The sequence below is a fragment of the Chiloscyllium plagiosum genome, unplaced genomic scaffold (assembly GCF_037043375.1).
Source record: "Chiloscyllium plagiosum isolate Xiang-an unplaced genomic scaffold, Cpla_swu_hap1 HiC_scaffold_4, whole genome shotgun sequence".
In the NCBI taxonomy this organism is placed as follows: domain Eukaryota; kingdom Metazoa; phylum Chordata; class Chondrichthyes; order Orectolobiformes; family Hemiscylliidae; genus Chiloscyllium; species Chiloscyllium plagiosum.
In genome coordinates, this window is record NW_028270142.1 from 112,729,914 (window position 1) to 112,749,483 (window position 19,570).

The following is a 19,570-nucleotide window of genomic DNA, read 5'->3' on the forward strand; positions in this document are numbered from 1 at the left end:
GCATTGAAAGCATCGTACCAGCAAAATGTTCCAAAGCATTTTACCAGTGCATAATTTGGCAACATTGATAGGGCCAAGGGTGGGAGATCAGTTGAATGGACGGCAAAAACATTACCAAAGGAAGAGATTCCTAGAGTGGCGGGCCTCATAGGATTGATAGTATCCATCATGAAAACTGAAATGACCTTGATTTCACTTGCAATAAGTGTTGATCTTACGCTAAAGTGGGCTGTGTCTTTTTGGAATACGGCAACAACTCTCCTTGATTAGATTATTTAAAACGGTCGGACAAATTGAATCACCATCTCATCATTCTGAGCAGATTTTTAGACCCACTAAAGAGGAAAATAACTACGTAAATACACTTTGCTAGCCAAGCTCTTAGCCAGAAATGTCATGGTTGGGAAAGTTACATTGGACCATGTTTACACATCATGATGAAAGACAATTGACCTGAAACATTCTCTTTTTTCTCTTTATAGATGTTTCCTGACCTGTCTAATATTGAACATGTACTGCCTTTATTTTACAAACAAAACCTCAAACTTAGTATAATATTCCAAGCACTTCAACAAGAAAATAATTAGGCATGAAGCCACATAGGGAGTATTAAGATGTGACCAAAAAGCTTAGTCAAATGGATGGAATTTAAAGGAGCATTTTAAAGGATGAGATAGGGGTAGGGAAGCAGAGCAATTTCAGGATGGAATTCTAGCACTTAACAACTGAAAGCATAACCATTAACACTGGAACAATGGAAGCAAAGGATGACAAAAGACTAGAATGGAGAACACTGCATATGACTGTAGAGTTCAAGGTGATTATAGGAAGGGTGGGGCAATAGAAAGTTTCAAAAATAAGGATAGAAATTCTAAAATTAAACTGCTGCTGGACCAGGAGTATGTAGGTCAATGCAAGTCAGAGAATATGGGGATGATAGTTAAACAGGACTTGTACAAGTGAGAATATGGGCAGCAGAGTTTAGGATGATTCTAAAGTTTCTGGAAGCTGGAAAACAAGAGACTCACCAAGCAGCCCTGAAACAGTCAAGCTTAGAGGTAAGAAAAAGGCTTAGATCAGGGTATCAGTAGTTGACAGAGTGAGGCATTGAGGCGGGGTTGGAGCCAGGTGATGATAAAGTGATGGAATTAGACAGTCTTGACATTTCTTACCCATGTTCCTGACCATCTTCATAATTTCCAGCATAATTCCGTCCATCTGGCCATTTCATGATTCCACTAAACCAATGAAAATACCAGTTACTAAATAGCTGCTGCTATCCACAACCCTAGGAAATTCAAGGCGGTGCCCAAATTGGAAGGAAGTGATTAGTTCTGCAATCAGTCTCACCCGGCAATGAATAGCACTGGCAGTTAGTGTAGATCTGAAAACTGTAGATGCACAACTCCTATCTCCTATCCAATCGGGGGTATGGGTTCATGATCTATAGACCTGTTTGCTCTGAACATTTCTCACTGGTGGGTCTGCTTACAGGTAAAGACGTTATCACTTCACTGATTTTCTTCATCCGATCTTACAATACATAAGGCATCTTTTAACCCATTAGCTCTTGGTAAAAATCTTTTCCAATATGTTCACTTTCATGATAGTCCTGATTTTCAAGAAACTAACTAATTACCTTTGAAAATTACCACTGAATTTGCAGACAGCACCTTCCAGTTTCCATGTTTGCTGCACAGACTTACTGATCTCTCTCAAATAAGGCAACCAAACTGGATCTTGTTTAAATTTTAAGTGACCTTTGTGACCCAATTACTACACAAAATAAATGCCTTTTAAGAGAAGTTAGAGATTATTTCTGCCAACATTTTATGTTTTTCAATCAATATTCCTTAACTAGTCAGTTCTTGTGTTTGGAACTACTTTCAGAAAATATTGTCAAGAACTGTCTACAAGACCATCCCAAAAGGATTGTTTTTTTCTGCTATTCAGATGAAAAGACCCTGTCTTCAAATACAGATACCATTAATGGGAACATATTCATGGGAACACACTGCACCTATTGTACCAGTAATGAGGAACAGGCAGGAGGTTGTAAGACTTAATTTTGCTCAACGAACACTAATCATAAACCGTCTGAACAATATCAAACAATTGTCAGTGCTACTTCCCAATTAGATTGGTTGAAAAGGTTAACTCTCAACAATTGTATACCTGCCATGGGGCTTTCCCTTATACCAGTTGCCTTCATAGATTGCATCCTTAAATCGAGGGTTGCTGTTATAAGTGTAGGCAGCAAAACGACAAACAGGCACATTGTATGAATCCTCTGCCCCTTCTTCACCCCACAATGGGAAATCCAGTTTGCCAGCTAAGTGCTGCCGAATGGCTTGGTTCAGCTTCCAAAACCATACCATCTGTGAATTTAAGGAACAGAATGCTCAGGTGCGAATGTGTGAGAAGAATGTGCATTTATATTGTTCACAGTCTTAGCACATCCCAAAGCCCTTTGCAGCAATGCACGTTTTGAATATAATTCCCATGATAATGGAATCTAATAGCAGCCCATTAGCATGCAGCAGTGTCACGCAAACATCAAATGAAATTGATAACAACAATGTCTGATTTTGAAAATGTTCCCTGGAGCTAAATGTTGGACAAAGCCGTAGAAGGATTGTCCTGCTTTTCTTAAAGTAGTACAATAGAAGCTTTTGCATCCAGCTACAGGGGCGTATATACGACTTCAGTTTAATATTTCATTCAAAAGACTATACCTCAATGCAGCACTGCACATAGTCCCCTACTTTCTATGCAGTACAAAACTAAAATGTCAACCCAGAATTTATGCTCGGGTCTCTGCAGTGGATTTTCAGTTTGAAGCATTTGGACTCGAAAGGTGAGGGACCTACCACCGAGTGAAGGATATTCCAGTCAGTGTTGTGACGTATACCAGAAGTTGTGTAGGAAAGAATGCTATGATGTGTGGTTGGTGTTTCACATTTGGATAAAATTCAAATAAAATAAATGAATTTTAATTTTATTCCAGATACATTTAGGACATAAATTTGCAATGGGAACCAGTGTGGATTTAATGTAGTTATGGCAGTACAGATGGGCCAAAAGGTCTCTTCTGTACTGTATGATTCTATTACTTTTGTAGTATTTGTTGTTACATTATTATTCATTTTGACCATAGCAACACTCGACAAAGAGAGAGCTAAATGACCAGTTAGCTTTATTTTGTTTGGGACATAAATATAGTTTAGCGAGCAGGTCCTGACATCCTTCAAATATTGCAATGGGATCTTGAAGTGCACAGGCACAATGAAGCAACCACTTATGATTGAACTGGAGTACTAGTACTCAAGTGCTTCAATCACTCAAAGGCCAGAATGATGGGAAAAGAGTCAAAGGGGCACTCTGAGGTGAGCAAATTCTCAGCATATTGTCACTAACAAAATCGTGAGAAATCTTCCTTCAGTATGGGCTTCCTACATGTTCAAAATTACTAGTAAACATTTATTTCTCACATTGTTATTTGATATTAAAGCTCAGAGTCAATTATGGACAGTTTTAAAAGCACAATCTTAGGCCAACTCTAATTGCATCCAGAATGTCAAAAATGCAATTCATCAATGATCTCCAGCATCCACAATGGTAAGTATCCATTCCATTTTCTAAACTGCATAAACATTCAGATCTCAGGAGGTGACAAGACCACATCACTTCCCCTTTTGACAGTGTTTTAAGTTCCTTTCTCACCTTATCCTGGATATCTTGAACGATAAATATGAATTCTTCTTCTGGAACAATTATCTTTAATTGATTTCTAAAGAGAACAGAAATACATTTTGTTAATACGGTATTCAGGGAAAGATCCAAAAGTGCTCAAGTGGAGAAGACTATGGAATACATTGGTCAAATAAGGACATTTAGTGATATATGTTGGAAGACAATGTCTCACAATCCACTCAAAACATAAAGGAGTTTCCAGAGTTTTCACTGAAAGTTGTCAGCAGCCAGCTTTTACAATAGGAACGGTTTTAATGAAAATGATCAAGACAGACCATCGCAAAAATCCTGGAGGTGATAATGAAGGCACAACACTGGCTTCAGGTTTATCCAAGGCTGTTATTGATCCATCCTGAAGTGCTATTGGACACACTCCAGCACTACAGTGGACTATAACACTTGATAATTATCAAATCCTATTAATGCAGGCTGAAGGCAAGACAGCCTGGAGGTGGATGGCTTTTACTTCTTCCTGGAACTGAAAATTCTGCTTAAAAGCTCTGTTTATCTTCTAAACACAAATAATATAAGCCAACAATTGCTTTGAAGATAGCAATTCTCTCATGTCCTTTCTTGAGAAACACTACACCAAGAGAGGGATTCTTTCTCTCATTTAGATAAAAACAGGGACTGCAGATGCTGGAAACCAGAGTCTAGATTAGAGTGGTGCTAGAAAAGCACAGCAGGTCAGGCAGCATCCGAGGAACCTTCTCTCATTTATCAGTTTTACATGTTCCACACTAACCTGACCTTCTACCTTGCAACACAGCTCACAACAGAAGTCAATTACTACTGATTAACAATTAAATGCCTTAAAAGAAACTGAATGTATTAGTTGCTCAAGTTATGGGGGGCTTCACCAAGAGTGGTAGGCTTCTGAACTGCAATGTTTCTTCAATTCCAACACCTCAACACTACCCCCAATACTGCAGCAATGTGTCAAAATAACAGATATATTCAAATCCTAGAATAGGGTGCAGATCCACAATCTGTAAGGGTGAATATACTGAGATGCTGCAGCCAGCATACACAAAATAAAGTCAAGAATTTAGATGCCTACATGCAATTTACATAAAATCAACAATATTTCTCTCATGGTTCTTTTCTGTGGAATGATATTTATGTAATTGCAAGCTGGAGAGATTATTGTAATAATGAGGAGTGCATTTCGTATTAAGGCTGGACTTTATAAATCAATGGATAGTTTTTCCAGAATCTGCTGCCTGTTTTTGGAAAACGTTGAACCATCAGCCCAAATCTCCAATATAATTCTAAGTGGCATAATTGAACAATTTTGTTACTTGCATTGCTCTGATCTTCAGTTAAATATAAATCATGTTTGATAACAATATGTTTACCTTTTCTGTGCACACAAGGATTCAAGACAATTTGTCATTTTGCCCCCACAGAACCTTGATGAAAATTTCATGCTCTGATACCTCATACACTAATATGAGCTAATGCAAGGTAATGATATCCAAAGGCTGAATTTTATGGGGTTTTTCTGGCCAAATAGTTGTCGTGTATCCTGAAATACTCATAGGACTGGCTCTCATGGTGCTAATAGCATTAACCACACCAAAGACCGGCCAATGAACCAATAGGAGTTCTGCATTGCATCCTTTAGGGAACGCCCAATGAATTAAGTGCAATTCAGGCACTTAACTGGACAGCAACAGGCCTTTGGGGGCAGAGGTCACACCCAACAAAAGCTGTCAATTGTTAGTAACTCCAGCATCATGGAGGGGCACAGTGGACGAGGCCAATGCTCTACTCACCTGGGGCTTAGGTTCAAGCCTGCATCTCAGCTTATAGATGAGTGATGGTATGGAAAGGGGAGTCGGTGGAAATGACAAGACAGTGGCTAGGGTAAATGGGAGGCTCTCAGCAAATGCCTTCAAATGAGGGATCCACCCTGGGACCCTAAAAAGCAACCCTACACAGGTTTACTTGCTGTTCTCCCTGTATGGTAAGCCCTGGCCAATGCTGGACTAGCAGCATCTGCAGCAGATGAGGCCCTTTGGTGGCCTTTATTTGTCACCATCCCCAGCCCACAGCCCTAAAAAATGGGCAGGGCACCAAATTTCACCAGTACTTCCTACAGTACCATTGAACCAAACACCAGCATGAACGATCATTTGGAGACGATAATATTTATCTGTTCCCCTCCCTGGGCAACAAGCCGAACCTATTCCTGCTCACCTTTCAGAGCTAATGTTATCCACCCACAGCGTGTCAAGCTTGTAGATGCTACTTTCAGAACCCTAAGGAAAGAAAGGAGAAGGTAACTTGGATTAAAGTAACTAAATCCACAAAAAAAATTTCAGAGGCACCAAGCTGCCAAAGTATATAATTTCAGTTCCCACTTGAGCTCTGACAATCTTCAGTCAGCGTTAACACTCCAGCCTTTCAGGAAAACATTGCCGGTCAAGTCCCCACTTCAGAGAAAGACCACTTACTGCCACTTGCCACGTCACTCATTACTAGCCCTTCCTCAATACTTCTGCTGCTGAAAACCTCACCTGTGTTTTTATTATCTTCTGTCTCTATAACTCTAACACTCTCCTGATTGACATTTCTTCCAGCTTCTTTAAAATGCAGTTGATCCAAACCCTGTATCTTAATTCACATCAACTACATTCATTCATTGTTAATGGCTTCATTGACCGTGGCTGCTGGTCCATCAAATCCCCAATTTTAAAATCTCATCGTTGTGTTCAAACCTTTCACGTGCTCCTCTACATCTCTGAAAATCCAAAGCTTCGAGCCTCCAATTCAGGCTGTGCACATACCTTCAGTTTCCAGAGAAAACCATCCAAAACCTTTGATTACATTCCATATGGTCACCCCACTCCCATGTTTTCAATAATCCTCGCGTGTGTATATTCTTCATTCTGTCATTTCCAAAACTAGAGGAGCACATTAGATGAACAAATGAAACTGTGTCAATTTTCTTGAACACTGAGCTCTTTACCTGAATAACCACAAGGCTGTCATCAAAGAGCAAAAGCCTGCCATCTGGGCAGGTCAGAGGGATATTTTTGCTGTCTTCTCTCAGACGTCGCTCTGGCAAAAACAAAAGCTCCTGTAAAAAAGGAAACAATTATTCGTCAGGAAATGGAAGCAAGCTTTGCAGAAAAATGTAGGTGGACCTAACGCAGATCCACCTCAACATGCCAAAAGTGTACATTGCAGAAAATGATATTCTTCCTCAGTTGTCCTTCCCACCATCTCATTTGAAGAGTTTGACATTTATTAAGTACAGTTCCACAAACCTCAGATATTAAGTTATTCTTCATGGGGCATACGTTGGGGTCTGATACTGCAACAACCTCACTAATCCTGGTGGATTTTGGATTGGGTAAATTCAGAATATTTTAATATAATTCTTCTCATACCATCAGAAGCAATTATTTCAGTGATACTCTGGCTGCGCCAGTGAGCTCATCTGCATTCTACTGCCTTTAACCTAACACATACCAAGTCCTCTTACTAGCTTACATTTCATATAGACAATTTTAAAATTTTTTGGGAACATGAGTGAACAATTCATTGAGCCTCCTTCACCATTCAATTAGATCATGGCAGATTATCTATCTCCACATTTTCTCTATATCCCTTCATGTCAACAGCTTTCAAAGGTGTATTAATTTCCATCTTGAACATGGTAACGCCTGGATTTTCACAGTCCACTAGGATCGCGAACTCCATAGCTTCAGGTCACTCCCAGTATGGAAATCCAACTTCATCTCAGTGAGGAGATGGCATGCTCGTATTCCGAGATGCTGTTCCCTTGTTCTCGACTCACTAGTCAGGGGAAATAACTATATCCACTCTGTCATGCCCTGCAAGAACTTTATAAACTTCAATGAGATCAACCCTCATTCTTTACAATTCTAGAGAATACAGACCTAATTTCGTCAATCTCTCCTCATAAAACAGGGGCTGCATGTTGGCGAGGGGACGGCATAGTGGCTCATTGGTCAGCACTGCTGCCTCACAGCATTTGGGACCCGGGTTCAAGTCCAGCTTCAAACAACTGTCTGTGTGGAGTTTGCACATTCTCCCCATGTCTGTGTAGGTTTCCCACAGGTGCTCTGGTTTCTCCCATGATCCGAAGATGTGCAGGTTAGGTGAATTGGCCATGCTAGATTGTCCATAATGTTCAGGGATGTGTAAGTTAGGTGCATTAATCAGGGGTAAATATAGGGTAGGGGAATGGGTCTGGGTAGGTTACTCTTCGGAGGTTTGGTGTGGACTTGTTGGGCCGAAAGGCCTGTTTCCACACTGTAGGGATTCTAAAGAGAAAACAACCCTGCCCTCCCAGGGATTAGTATGGTGAACTTCAGTTACATTCCCTCTACACCAGGTCTGTCCTACTTAGATAAGAAGGCCAAAACTGCACATAATACTCCAGGCACAATTTCACCAAGTCTGTATCTAATTGCAACAAGGTTTGATTATATCAGTGCACAAATCCTCTTGCAACAAGGCCTTCATAGCCTTAGTCTTCTGAATTACTTCCCTGTTAACCTTCAGTGTTCAATGACAAGGATACCCCTTTGGACACCAGCATTTCCAACCTCTCAACATTTAAAAACCATTCAGCTTCTTGTTCTACCAAGGTGAATAACTTTACACTTATTCACATTATATTCAACCTGATGTGTTCTTACCCAATCACTTAGCCTGTCCAAGTCCCTTTGCTGCTTCCGGCAATCTTCACACAATTTATATTCCCAGCTAATTTGTAATAGCAAACTTGTAAAATTGTAATTGCTCCCCAGATCCATTTCATTTTAGTTTTTGAACAGTGAACCTAGCAGGGTCTTTGCAGTATTTCGCTAGTAACATTCACAGGATCATCTGCTTATTCCTACTCTTTGCTTTCAATGTGAGATTTAAACCATAGAATTTATATTATTCCTAATCCTATATGTTCTCATTTTACCTACTAACCTCATGTGTGAATATTATCGAAAGTATTCTGAAAATCCAAATAACACTGTATCCACCAGTTCTCCTTCATTTGAAGGAGAAGGTAAAGTTGCCATTGTCCTAGTGGACCATCGGGAGAGAGAGGAAAAGAGAGACAGACAGAGAGAAAGAAAGAGGGAGAAAACTGGTGGTGGTTTAGTCTGAGGCTCACCTGATGTAGATAAAGCATTGTTACAGTACATAAAGAATTGAAGGTAGTTACTTAGAAATAAGGAGCAGGCAGCCTCAGAGACGAAATATGTACAAAGATCCAAAACCAGTGATACTCCAGACAACCATCTCAAAGTATAGGCAGCAGTATTGGCTTAAATTACAACATAAAGCAATTTACTTGAAACATTAGCGCTGTCTCTCTCTCCACAAATGCCATCTGTCCTGTTAATGACCTCCATCATTTACTGTTCTTATTCTAATTTGGAAGGATTATGCTAACAGAAGGGGAATGATGGATTTTGATAACAAGAAGGCTCTGACAGCATAGATTTGCTGACATCTGCCCAGTGACTCATCACTTTTAGCAGAAATTCCTGCAACTATCTGATATTTATTTAACTGGAATTGATTTGAACTGCATTTTTCTCAGACATTTTACAATATCTGTATTTCTAGCTTGGTTTTGGATGTAGATTTGCTTGCTGAGCTGCAAGGTTCAGTTTCAGACATTTCATTACCATACTAGGTAACATCATCACTGAGCCTCCAGACAAAGCACTGGTGCGGTGGCCAACTTTTTATTTATGTGTTTAGGTTTCCTTTGGTTTGTGATGCCATTTCCTGTGGTGGCATCAGTTCCTGTGGTGATGTCATTTCCTGTTCTTTTTCTCAAGGGATGGTAAATTGTATCCAAGTCAATGTCTTTTTTGATAGAGTTCCGGTTGGAATGCCATGCTTCTAGGAATTCTCGTGCGTGTCTCTGTTTGGCTTGTCTTAGGATGGATGTGTTGTCCCAGTTGAAGTGGTGTGCTTCCTCATCTGTAGTTAAAGATACTAGTGAAACTGGGTCATGTCTTTTTGTGGCTAGTTGATGTTCATGTATCCTGGTGGCTAGTTTTCTGCCTGTTTGTTCAATGTAGTGTTTGTAATAGTCCTTGCAAGGTATTTTGTAAATGACATTAGTTTTGCTTGAAGTCTCTATTGGGTCCTTCAAGTTCATTAGCTGCTGTTTTAGTGTGTTAGTGGGTTTGTGGGCTACTATGATGCCAAGAGGTCTGAGTAGTCTGGCAGTCATTTTCAAGATGTCTTTGATGTAGGGGAGAGTGGCTAGAGTTTCTGGATGTGTTTTGTCTGCTTGTCGGTTTGTTGCTGAGAATGGACTGTGTCCATTGGGTACCTGTTCTTTTTGATTTTCCTCTACTCTGCATAGTTTCTCTGTGCTGCAGTGTGTGCTGGCTCGTTGCAATGATGTTCTGGTGCAGCTTTGTTTGTGGATATTGGGATGATTGCTTCTGTAGTTGAATATTTGGTCCATATGTGTTGATTTCCTGTAGACACTGGTTTGAAGTTCCCCACTGGTTGTTTGCTCTACTGTGACAACTAGGAATTGCAGTTTGTTGTTGTTTTCCTCCTCTTCAGTGAATTTTATGCCAGTAACGGTATTATTGATGGTGTTGAAAGTTTCCTCTAATTTGTTTCGTTTAGTGATGACAAAGGTGTCATCCACGTAGTGGACCCAAAGTTTGGGTTGGATGGTTGGCAGAGCTGTTTGTTCGAGCCTCTACATTACTGTCTCTGCTAAGAACCCTGATAGTGGAGATCCCATGGGTGTTCTGTTGGTTTGTCTGCAGGTTTTGTTGGTGAAGGTGAAGTGGGTAGTAAGGCATAGGTCCACTAGCTTGATGATATTGTCGTTGCTGATGAAGTTGGTGGTGTTTGGTGTATGTGTCTTTGGTTCTTCTAATAGTGTAGTCAGTGTTCCCTTGGCCAGGTTGATGTTGATGGATGTGAACAGGGCTGTTACGTCAAAGCAGACCATTATTTCATCTTCTTCTATGTTGATGTCTTTGATGGTCTTCAGGAAATCACCACAGGAAATTATGTCACCACAGGAAATGACATCACCAACCCAAGGAACCCTAAATACATAAATAAAAAGCAGGTCATACCACCAATGCTTCATCTGGAGGCTCACTGATTATGTTACCTAGTATGGTGACGAAATGGCTGAAAACGAACCTTCCAGCTCAGCGAGCAAACCTACATCCAGAACCTCAACCTGAGCTACAAATCTTCTCAAAACCCGCTTAAAGTTTAGTCGTTTGTAATGCTGATGACCACTGGATAATGAAAGGTTCAAATGAAAGGAGGTTTAATGTCAGGTACTGAATACAGCAGAAAAATGTAGAAAGTACAGAGTGTGGGGGGAATTTTGAAAAGGATACAAGAATGACAAAGAGAGGGTGAGAATAGCGGGTGGCGTAAAAAGGAACACAGAACTCTTATAAACATTGAAAACTTAAAGTCTAGTTAAAGGAATGATAAAATCAATTAGGTCAGGCTCTTATAGCACAGTGGCAGGTCCTGGTTCAAGTCCCAACTGCCCCAGATACGTGCCCATGCATGTTATGATCTGCCTGTATTGCACATAAAACAAAACTTTTCATTTAGCGAGTCTTTGTACTGTACTTAGGTACATGTGACAATAATAAATCAAATCAAATCAGATCAGATGAGACGGAGGGGTAACCTTATAAAATTTATAAAATCATGAGTGGCATGGGTAGGGTAAATAGACAAGATCTTTACCCTGGAGTGGGAGAGTCAAAAACTAGAGGGCACAGGTTTAGGGTGAGAGGGGGAAGATTTAAAAGAAATCTAACCGGTAATTTTTTTATGCAGAGGGTGGTGCATTTATGGAATGAGCTGCCAGAGGAAGTGGTAGAGGCTGGTACAGTTACAACATTTAAAAGGCATCTGGATGGGTATATGAATAGAAAGGGTTTAGAGGGCTATGGGCCAAATGCTGACAAATGGGACTAGATTTATTTAGGATTCTGGTCGGCATGGATGAGTTGGACCAAAAGATCTGTTTCTGTGCTGTATATCTCCATGAATCTACGTTTGTCAAAACATATCTGAACAGGTTGACTAAAACAACTGTAAACAGATACAAAGAAGTTACTAAATAGTTTGGCATCACTCAAAGCTAACAAGTCAATGAGTTCAAATGAAAAATGACTACATTTCCTGAGGGAAAGAGAAGATAGAGCAAACTTATTTTTAGATTAGATACAGAGTGATGCCATAGGACGAAAGTATTGTTACATCTTCGTTTAAAGAAAAGAGAGGGGAAGCTAACTAAAGCCACTCAATCTAGGATCCTGGGAGAACCCACTAATAACTATTGTCAGGACAAGATTAAAAGTTCATTTGGAACCTAATGGCTTAGTAAGGATAGCCGACACAGATTATGAAATAACTGCCAAGGCTGGCATCCTGTCACCAAGTTACCTTTTATTTAATTGTCCACAGTACACTTGCCATGGCCAGGCACCTGGGAGTCAGTGTCCTGAACTCAGGAAATTCTAAATCCCCTATTACATTGGTCAGCCAGGGCTTCCTAAGTGGCCTGTGTTAACCACCCCAATCAAGGATCTCATAGTCGACAAGGTCCACCTGGTTTCAATCACTGCAGATCATTAAAACCTATTCTTCTGTGATCAACCTAGTTAAGATATTTAATGAAGTGTTTATGAAGGTGGTGTGGTGGATACTGTAAAAATGAACTTTCAAAAGGCACTTCAGTTGCATGTTACAGACTCTTTCAGCAAGCAAAACACATCGCATTAAAAGCGAAAGTTCTACTGAGCCCAAAAGGAATAGGAAGCAGAAAATAGTACGAATGTGCCTCTGACTGGACAGAAGCATATAGTAAGAGCCCCAGGAGCCATAATTCAATTATCAATTGTAAAAATCCATCTGGTGTATTAGTGTCCATTAGGAAAAGGGAAATCTACCATCCCCACTTGGTCTAGCCTGCATGTAACTTCAGATCCATAGCAATGTAGTTGATTGTTAAATGACTTCTAAAATTGCCTAGCAAGCTACTCAGTTGTATCTAACAACGACAAAAGTCTGATAGGAGAAAGGAGTCCAGACTGACAACCCAGCAATGACAGACACTGACAAAGGCACAGTCCTGTCAACTCTGCAAAGTCAACCTAAAAGCATCTGGGCTGTGTCAACATTGAAAGAGCTGTCCCACAAATTTTGATGGAATTAGACAGAAGCGTGCAGGGGTTGATTGGAGTATTTTGTTTACAGTCAAAGGGACGTCTGGCAAGTGGGAGTCCTTTAAAAGTGTGATAGCTAGGTTCAAGGTTTATATGTTCCTGTGAGGGCAAAGGGTGAGGTTGGCAGAACCCTGGATGACAAGAGATATTAAAGCTTTGACCAGAAAAAAGAAGGAGATATGGCTTATGTACAGGCAGCTGGAGCCAAGGGAGTCCCTGGAGGTATACAGGGAATACAGGAGTTTTCTGAAGAAGGAAATCAGGAGGGTGAGAAGGAGGCACGAGATAGCCTTGGCTGAGATGATTAGGGTGAATCCAAAGAGGTTCTTTAAGTATATTAAAGGAAAAAATAATAACTAGAGAGAAAATAAAGCTGCTCAAGAACAAAAGTGGACATGCATGTGTAGAACTGCAGAAGATGGGTGAGGCTCTCAATGTCTCCGTGCTGTAGAACTCTATGACTATATGACTCTAACTAATTTAAGAAATATACAAAGAAAGCTAAAATGTAAAACTAAATTGAACAACTTTCAAAAAACTGGCACATGCATACTTTTAGATTCTACAATAAGATGCATAGTGGTTCAAGAGAGATAAGGAACCATATTAGATTTCTTTCTTCACTCTACATACACACATGCAAAGTTCATACAAAATCAGAGTGATTGACTTTGTGCAACTATGTAAAAAGGATGATATCAATCAGCCATCATTCATCTTTCCCAATTATCATTTTCACTGATGATATGTTACCTGAAGTCAAAATGTAAACAGTGAGCAGGATAGCAACAGATCAGAAGAGCTTCCTGGTGAGAAGAATATTTCCTAGTGAAACATACAAGCACAAGGCAGCTGAAACTTACCACAGTGAAGCATTAAGTGGTACAATTTGGTAAGAATAAGGAGGCAATCAAATGGTGAACTCAAAATGAATGTAGAAACAGAAAGACCTGCATCTCCAACCACACGAGACTTTTATAGCAGTAAGGAAAGTTGAGAAGGCAGTTTAAAACAGACATGGGGTCCTCAGTTTCATAAATAGTAAGGAAGTTACGATAAAACTTACAAAATACTGCCTAGGCCCCAGCTGGTCAAGTATGCACATCCTTTTTTAGAGGTAAAGGGAATGCTTTAAAAGTAGGGGGTAGAGATATAATGGGGGGGAGGTGAAAGACCTCTATGACATAGATATATTTCTGAAGCTGGAGTTATTCTATTTAGTACAGATTTGGAGATGCCGGTATTGGACTGAGCTGTACAAAGTTAAAAATCACACAACACCAGGTTATAATCCAATAGGTTTATTTGGAAGCACCTGCTTTCGGAGCATTGCTCCTTCATTGTGGACTCCACAACCACCTGGTGAAGGAGCAGCCCTCCGAAAGCTAGTGCTTCCAAATAAACCTGTTGGACTATAACCTGGTGTTGTGTGATTTTTAACTTTACTTAGAACAGAGAAGGCTACTGAACAGATTTGATGGAGAAATAAGATGATGTTTCTTAGCAAAATGGCCATTACACAGAAAAGACAGGTTTAAAGGTGATTCATATACCAATCAAAAGGTGGTAAGAGGGTAAATAAAGGACAGGACATGTTGCAATATGTTATGTGTGCCTGAAAGGATGGTAGAAACAGATTCATTCACACCATATTATGGGAGTTGGATCAGTACTTGAAGGGGAGAAACTCGTTTTGCTGTGGGAAAGAGCAGGGGCATAGGACTAATAGAATAGCCCTTAGAAGAGCTAACTGAACCAATATGAATCAAATATTTTCTTGACTATCAAATTTGGTGCATTATATTGCCATTAACTCCCAGCAATCCAATTATTTCAGAGAGACGGTGACTAAAAGAACATTGTCAGCCACCTTCCAGTTTATTTTCTTTCTATTCTGTCCCCTGAAAGTAACTTCTCCATTAACTCAATTGCACAATTCAAAATAGTGTAGCTAATGCCTGAGCTTGTGACCACAGAATAAAATGCTGCTTTGCATTACCATGACAAAAATCAACATAACAGGTTTTTTTCAAAACAAAAATAATTTGACAACTGCAGAGGTAGAGTGCAGAGAATAGGAAATGATAAATTATTCAATAATACCTCCATTCCCCAGTCTTGGCTATTAACCAAAAGAGCAGGAATTGGCTTATTTGACCTTGCAGGTGTCTCACCCAAAATGCTGGTGGCAAAATATAGTATAGCCCAGATGAGGAACTATTGAGAAAATATTCAATACCTTCCTCTTTCAGCAATGTTTGAGTGGGCCTAGATTTACGTTACACTTTTGGAGAGTGGTTGTGCACAACAGATTGGTGAAAATGAAGGAGAATTTATGAGTCCAGCCAAGAAAGGGGTTGGGGTCCCAGTTGACATTTCATTTTGAAAACAGTATTTCTGGTGTTACAACACTCCCTCATTACTGTGTCAGTATGGCTTACATGATCAAATCAGAGTTCGAACATATGGGTTCAATCTCATGCTGCGATTTCTACCATTTACAACTTAAAGTAAATCCATATTCAAATGTAGCCAGACCTGGACATCTAGGTTTGGACTGACAAGTCGCAAGTAAAAGTAATGACAGACAAGTGCTAGGAAATGATTATCTTCAACAAGAGACACTCTAATCATCGTCCCTTAATATTCAATGGCATTACCATCACTGAATCATCCGCTATCAGCATCCTGTGGATTACCATTAATCAAAAACTGAAATGGACCAGCTATATAAATATAGTGGCTATAAAAACAGTTCAAAAGGCTAGGAATTGTGTAGTAAATAAATCATTTTCTGACTCCCCAAGGCCAACTTCAAAACACAATGTGATGGAATACTCCTCACTTGTCTGGATGAGTGCAGCCCCCAACAACACTCAAGAAGGTTGACACCATCCAGGACAATTCTGTGCACCTCCAAAACATAGTAGCAGCAGTGCGTACCAACTACAAGATAAATTGCAGAAATTGACGCAAATATCCTCAGACAGCATCTTCCAAAACTAGGACCAATTCAATCTCAAAGGACAAGGGCAGCAGATACATGGGAACACCACCACCAGGAAGCCACTCACCATCCTGACTTGGAAATGTAATCAATGTTGCTAGGTCAAAATCCTGAAACTCCCTTCCTAACAGCATTGTGGGTGTACTCACACTAAATGCACTGCAGCGGGTTCAAGAAGGCAGCTCACCACCACCTTCTCAAGGGCAACCAGAGGTGAGCACTAAATACTGACTGAAACAGGGAAGCCTGCTTTCCCTGAATGAATAAGGAAATACTTAATGTTAAGCCTTTAATTCGTGTCTGAATTAATGAAGTTGCTGAAAACATTTTTTAAAAGAGGAGCGTTGAACATAATTTGCTCCCTACTCACTGTTAATTTGCTTCCAAGTGAGTTCCACAGAATCTTGGTCAAAGTTGCCACATCCAGAGACTGACGGATCCATTTGTCCAGATCTATAAAGGTTGCAAGTGCATCAGTAATGTGCTTTGTCTCTGGATTCTGGAAATGACAGAAAAGAAATTCCTAAAATAATTTAAACTGAATTTCTAACTTGTTACTCTCTCTACCTTGTTATGTTGCCATTTATAAATCTCCTCCGTATTCTTACTGAGTGATATGTTAGAAGTGGCTCTAAATTTCTAAAAATTTTAATGTCAAATTGTAGATAGAGATATTCACCTCTCTTGACATCAGAAAATGGGAAAATTAATAACTGCTCTTCCCAAGAACTTTAAGCGATCTAATTCACTGCCTGTGGTTCTATAATGTAAATTGAAATGCTAAGGTTTTTTCAGAGTTTATTCCTCACTTAGAGTACTGTTGGACTATAGTATTTTACAACCAATTTCACATTTTTCAATTGGACAGCATTTCATTGCCTGTAACATTCATAAGACTGTAATAGAACATAGAAGAACATAGAAGAATACAGCGCAGTACAGGCCCTTCGGCCCTCGATGTTGCGCCGATCCAAGCCCACCTAACCTACACTAGCCCACTATCCTCCATATGCCTATCCAATGCCCGCTTAAATGCCCATAATGAGGGAGAGTCCACCACTGCTACTGGCAGGGCATTCCATGAACTCACGACTCGCTGAGTAAAGAACCTACCCCTAACATCTGTCCTATACCTACCCCCCCCTTAATTTAAAGCTATGGCCCCTTGTAATAGCTGACTCCATACGTGGAAAAAGATTCTCACTGTCGACCCTATCTAAACCCCTAATCATCTTGTACACCTCTATCAAGTCACCCCTAAACCTTCTTTTCTCCAATGAAAACAACCCCAAGTGCCTCAGCCTTTCCTCATACGATCTTTCTACCATACCAGGCAATCCTGGTAACCCTCCTCTGCACCCGTTCCAGTGCCTCCACATCCTTCCTATAGTATGGGGACCAAAACTGCACACAATACTCCAGATGCAGCCGCACCAGAGTCTTATACAACTGCATACCAGGCAATCCTGGTAACCCTCCTCTGCACCCGTTCCAGTGCCTCCACATCCTTCCTATAGTATGGGGACCAAAACTGCACACAATACTCCAGATGCAGCCGCACCAGAGTCTTATACAACTGCAACATGACCTCAGTACTCCGGAACTCAATTCCTCTAACAATAAAAGCCAGTAAGCCATATGCCTTCTTCACCGCACTATTTACCTGAGTGGCAACTTTCAAAGATCTGTGTACATGGACACCAAGATCCCTCTGCTCATCCACACCACCAAGTATCCGACCATTAGCCCAGTACCCCATCTTTTTATTACTCTTACCAAAGTGAATCACCTCACACTTAGCTACATTGAACTCCATTTGCCACCTTTCTGCCCAGTTCTGCAGCTTATCTATATCCCGCTGTAACCTGCCACATTCTTCCTCACTGTCTACAACTCCTCCGACTTTCGTATCATCCGCAAACTTGCTCACCCAACCTTCTAACCACTCCTCCAGGTCATTTATAAAAATGATAAACAGCAATGGTCCCAAAACAGATCCTTGCGGAACACTGTTAGTGACGGCACTCCAAGATGAACCTTTGCCATCAACTATTACCCTCTGTCTTCTTCCAGCCAGCCAACTCCTAATCCAAACCTCCAATTCACCCTCAATGCCATACCTCCGTATTTTTTGCAGTAGTCTACCATGGGGAACCTTATCAAACGCCTTACTAAAATCCATATACACCACATCTACCGCTTTCCCCTCGTCCACCTCCTTAGTCACCTTCTCAAAGAATTCAATAAGGTTTGTGAGGCACGACCTGCCCTTCACAAAACCATGCTGACTATCCTTGATCACATTATTCCTATCCAGATGTTCATAATACGTAGGAGCAGAAGCCAGTTCGTCTGACCTTCCCGTTTGTTCTGCCATCCAATCAGATCATGGCATTTCTGACAATCCTCAACTCCATTTTCCTGCCTTTTCTCCATTGACTCCCTTACTTGTTTAAATTCTGCCTTTCAGTCTTGAATACAATTAACAGTCCAGACTCTACAGTCGTCTGTGGTAAAGAATTCCACAGATTTATTACACTGAGGGAAGAAATTCCTCCTCATTTCTGACTTTAATCTGGAAGCCCTCACTCTGAAATTGTATCATCTGCTGCTAGATCCTCCCACAAGGTGAAACAGCCTCCTCACATCTGTCAAACATCTTAAGAAACATATATTTTATTAAGATCACCTCTCACTTTTCTTAATACCATTGAGTAGAACCTATTCAGCCTCTCTTCATAAGACATGTCTTCCATACCCAGAATCATCCTCGTGAATCTTTTCAGGACTTTACCAATGCTAATATTTCCTTCCTTAGATAACGGGAAAAAACTGTTCAGAGTCTTCTCAGTGTGCTCTAAGTAGTGTCTTGTACAGTTTTAGCAAGACTTAACAATTTATATATTCAATTCCCTTTGAAATAAAGGCCAACATTCCATCTGCTTTCCCTAATACCTGCTAAACTTGAATGCTAGTTTTTCTTTCCTGATTTATGTGCAAAAATCCCTAAATTCGTCTGGGGGCTTCAGCTTTCTGCAAACTCTCCATTTAAATAACATCCAGCTCCTCCATTTTTTCCTGTGCAAGTACATAATCCCACTTTTCCCACATTTGAGTTCAGCTGAGGAATACAAAATAGAGCATAACAGTCTTTCAGGTTGGATGAGATTTAGAGAGGAGGAGCCGGGGGTCATTACTGGGAGCCTTACTTTTCCTGACATATATTAATGACCTGGATTTGTGTGAGTAGTCAATTTCAAAGTTTGCAAGTGAGACAAATCTCGCAAGAAGTGTAAACTGAGGAAGATAGTGTGGAACTCCAAAAGACATTGACAAGTTGGCAAATAATTGGCAGTTGAGATTCAAAGCAGAGAAGTGTGAAGAGACATACTTCAGAAGAACATTGAGAGACAATTCAAATAGGACGTACAATTCTAAACAGAATGGAGGAACAGAGAGACCTGAGTGTATATATACACAGATCTTTGAAGGTGGCAGGACAGGTGGACAGAGTAGTAAATAAAGCATGTTTTTAATTTCAGGTTTATTAATAGAGACTGAGAATACAAAGGCAAGGAGGTGA

At 40.3% G+C, this 19,570-nt stretch overlaps 1 protein-coding gene across 2 annotated transcripts in view; it reads right to left on the bottom strand.

The window, feature by feature from the left end:
- Window positions 1-19,570, bottom strand: part of LOC122548937 (ALS2 C-terminal-like protein) — a 106,257-nt gene that overhangs the window by 45,687 nt on the left and 41,000 nt on the right. For both annotated transcript variants that reach the window (XM_043687924.2, XM_043687923.2), the window contains exons 8-13: window positions 16,358-16,486; window positions 6,728-6,838; window positions 5,956-6,017; window positions 3,724-3,790; window positions 2,176-2,378; window positions 1,173-1,238 (exon numbers count right to left, since the gene is read on the bottom strand). In XM_043687924.2, coding sequence (XP_043543859.2) covers window positions 1,173-1,238; window positions 2,176-2,378; window positions 3,724-3,790; window positions 5,956-6,017; window positions 6,728-6,838; window positions 16,358-16,486 — 638 coding nt within the window. The remainder of the gene's footprint in view (window positions 1-1,172; window positions 1,239-2,175; window positions 2,379-3,723; window positions 3,791-5,955; window positions 6,018-6,727; window positions 6,839-16,357; window positions 16,487-19,570) is intronic.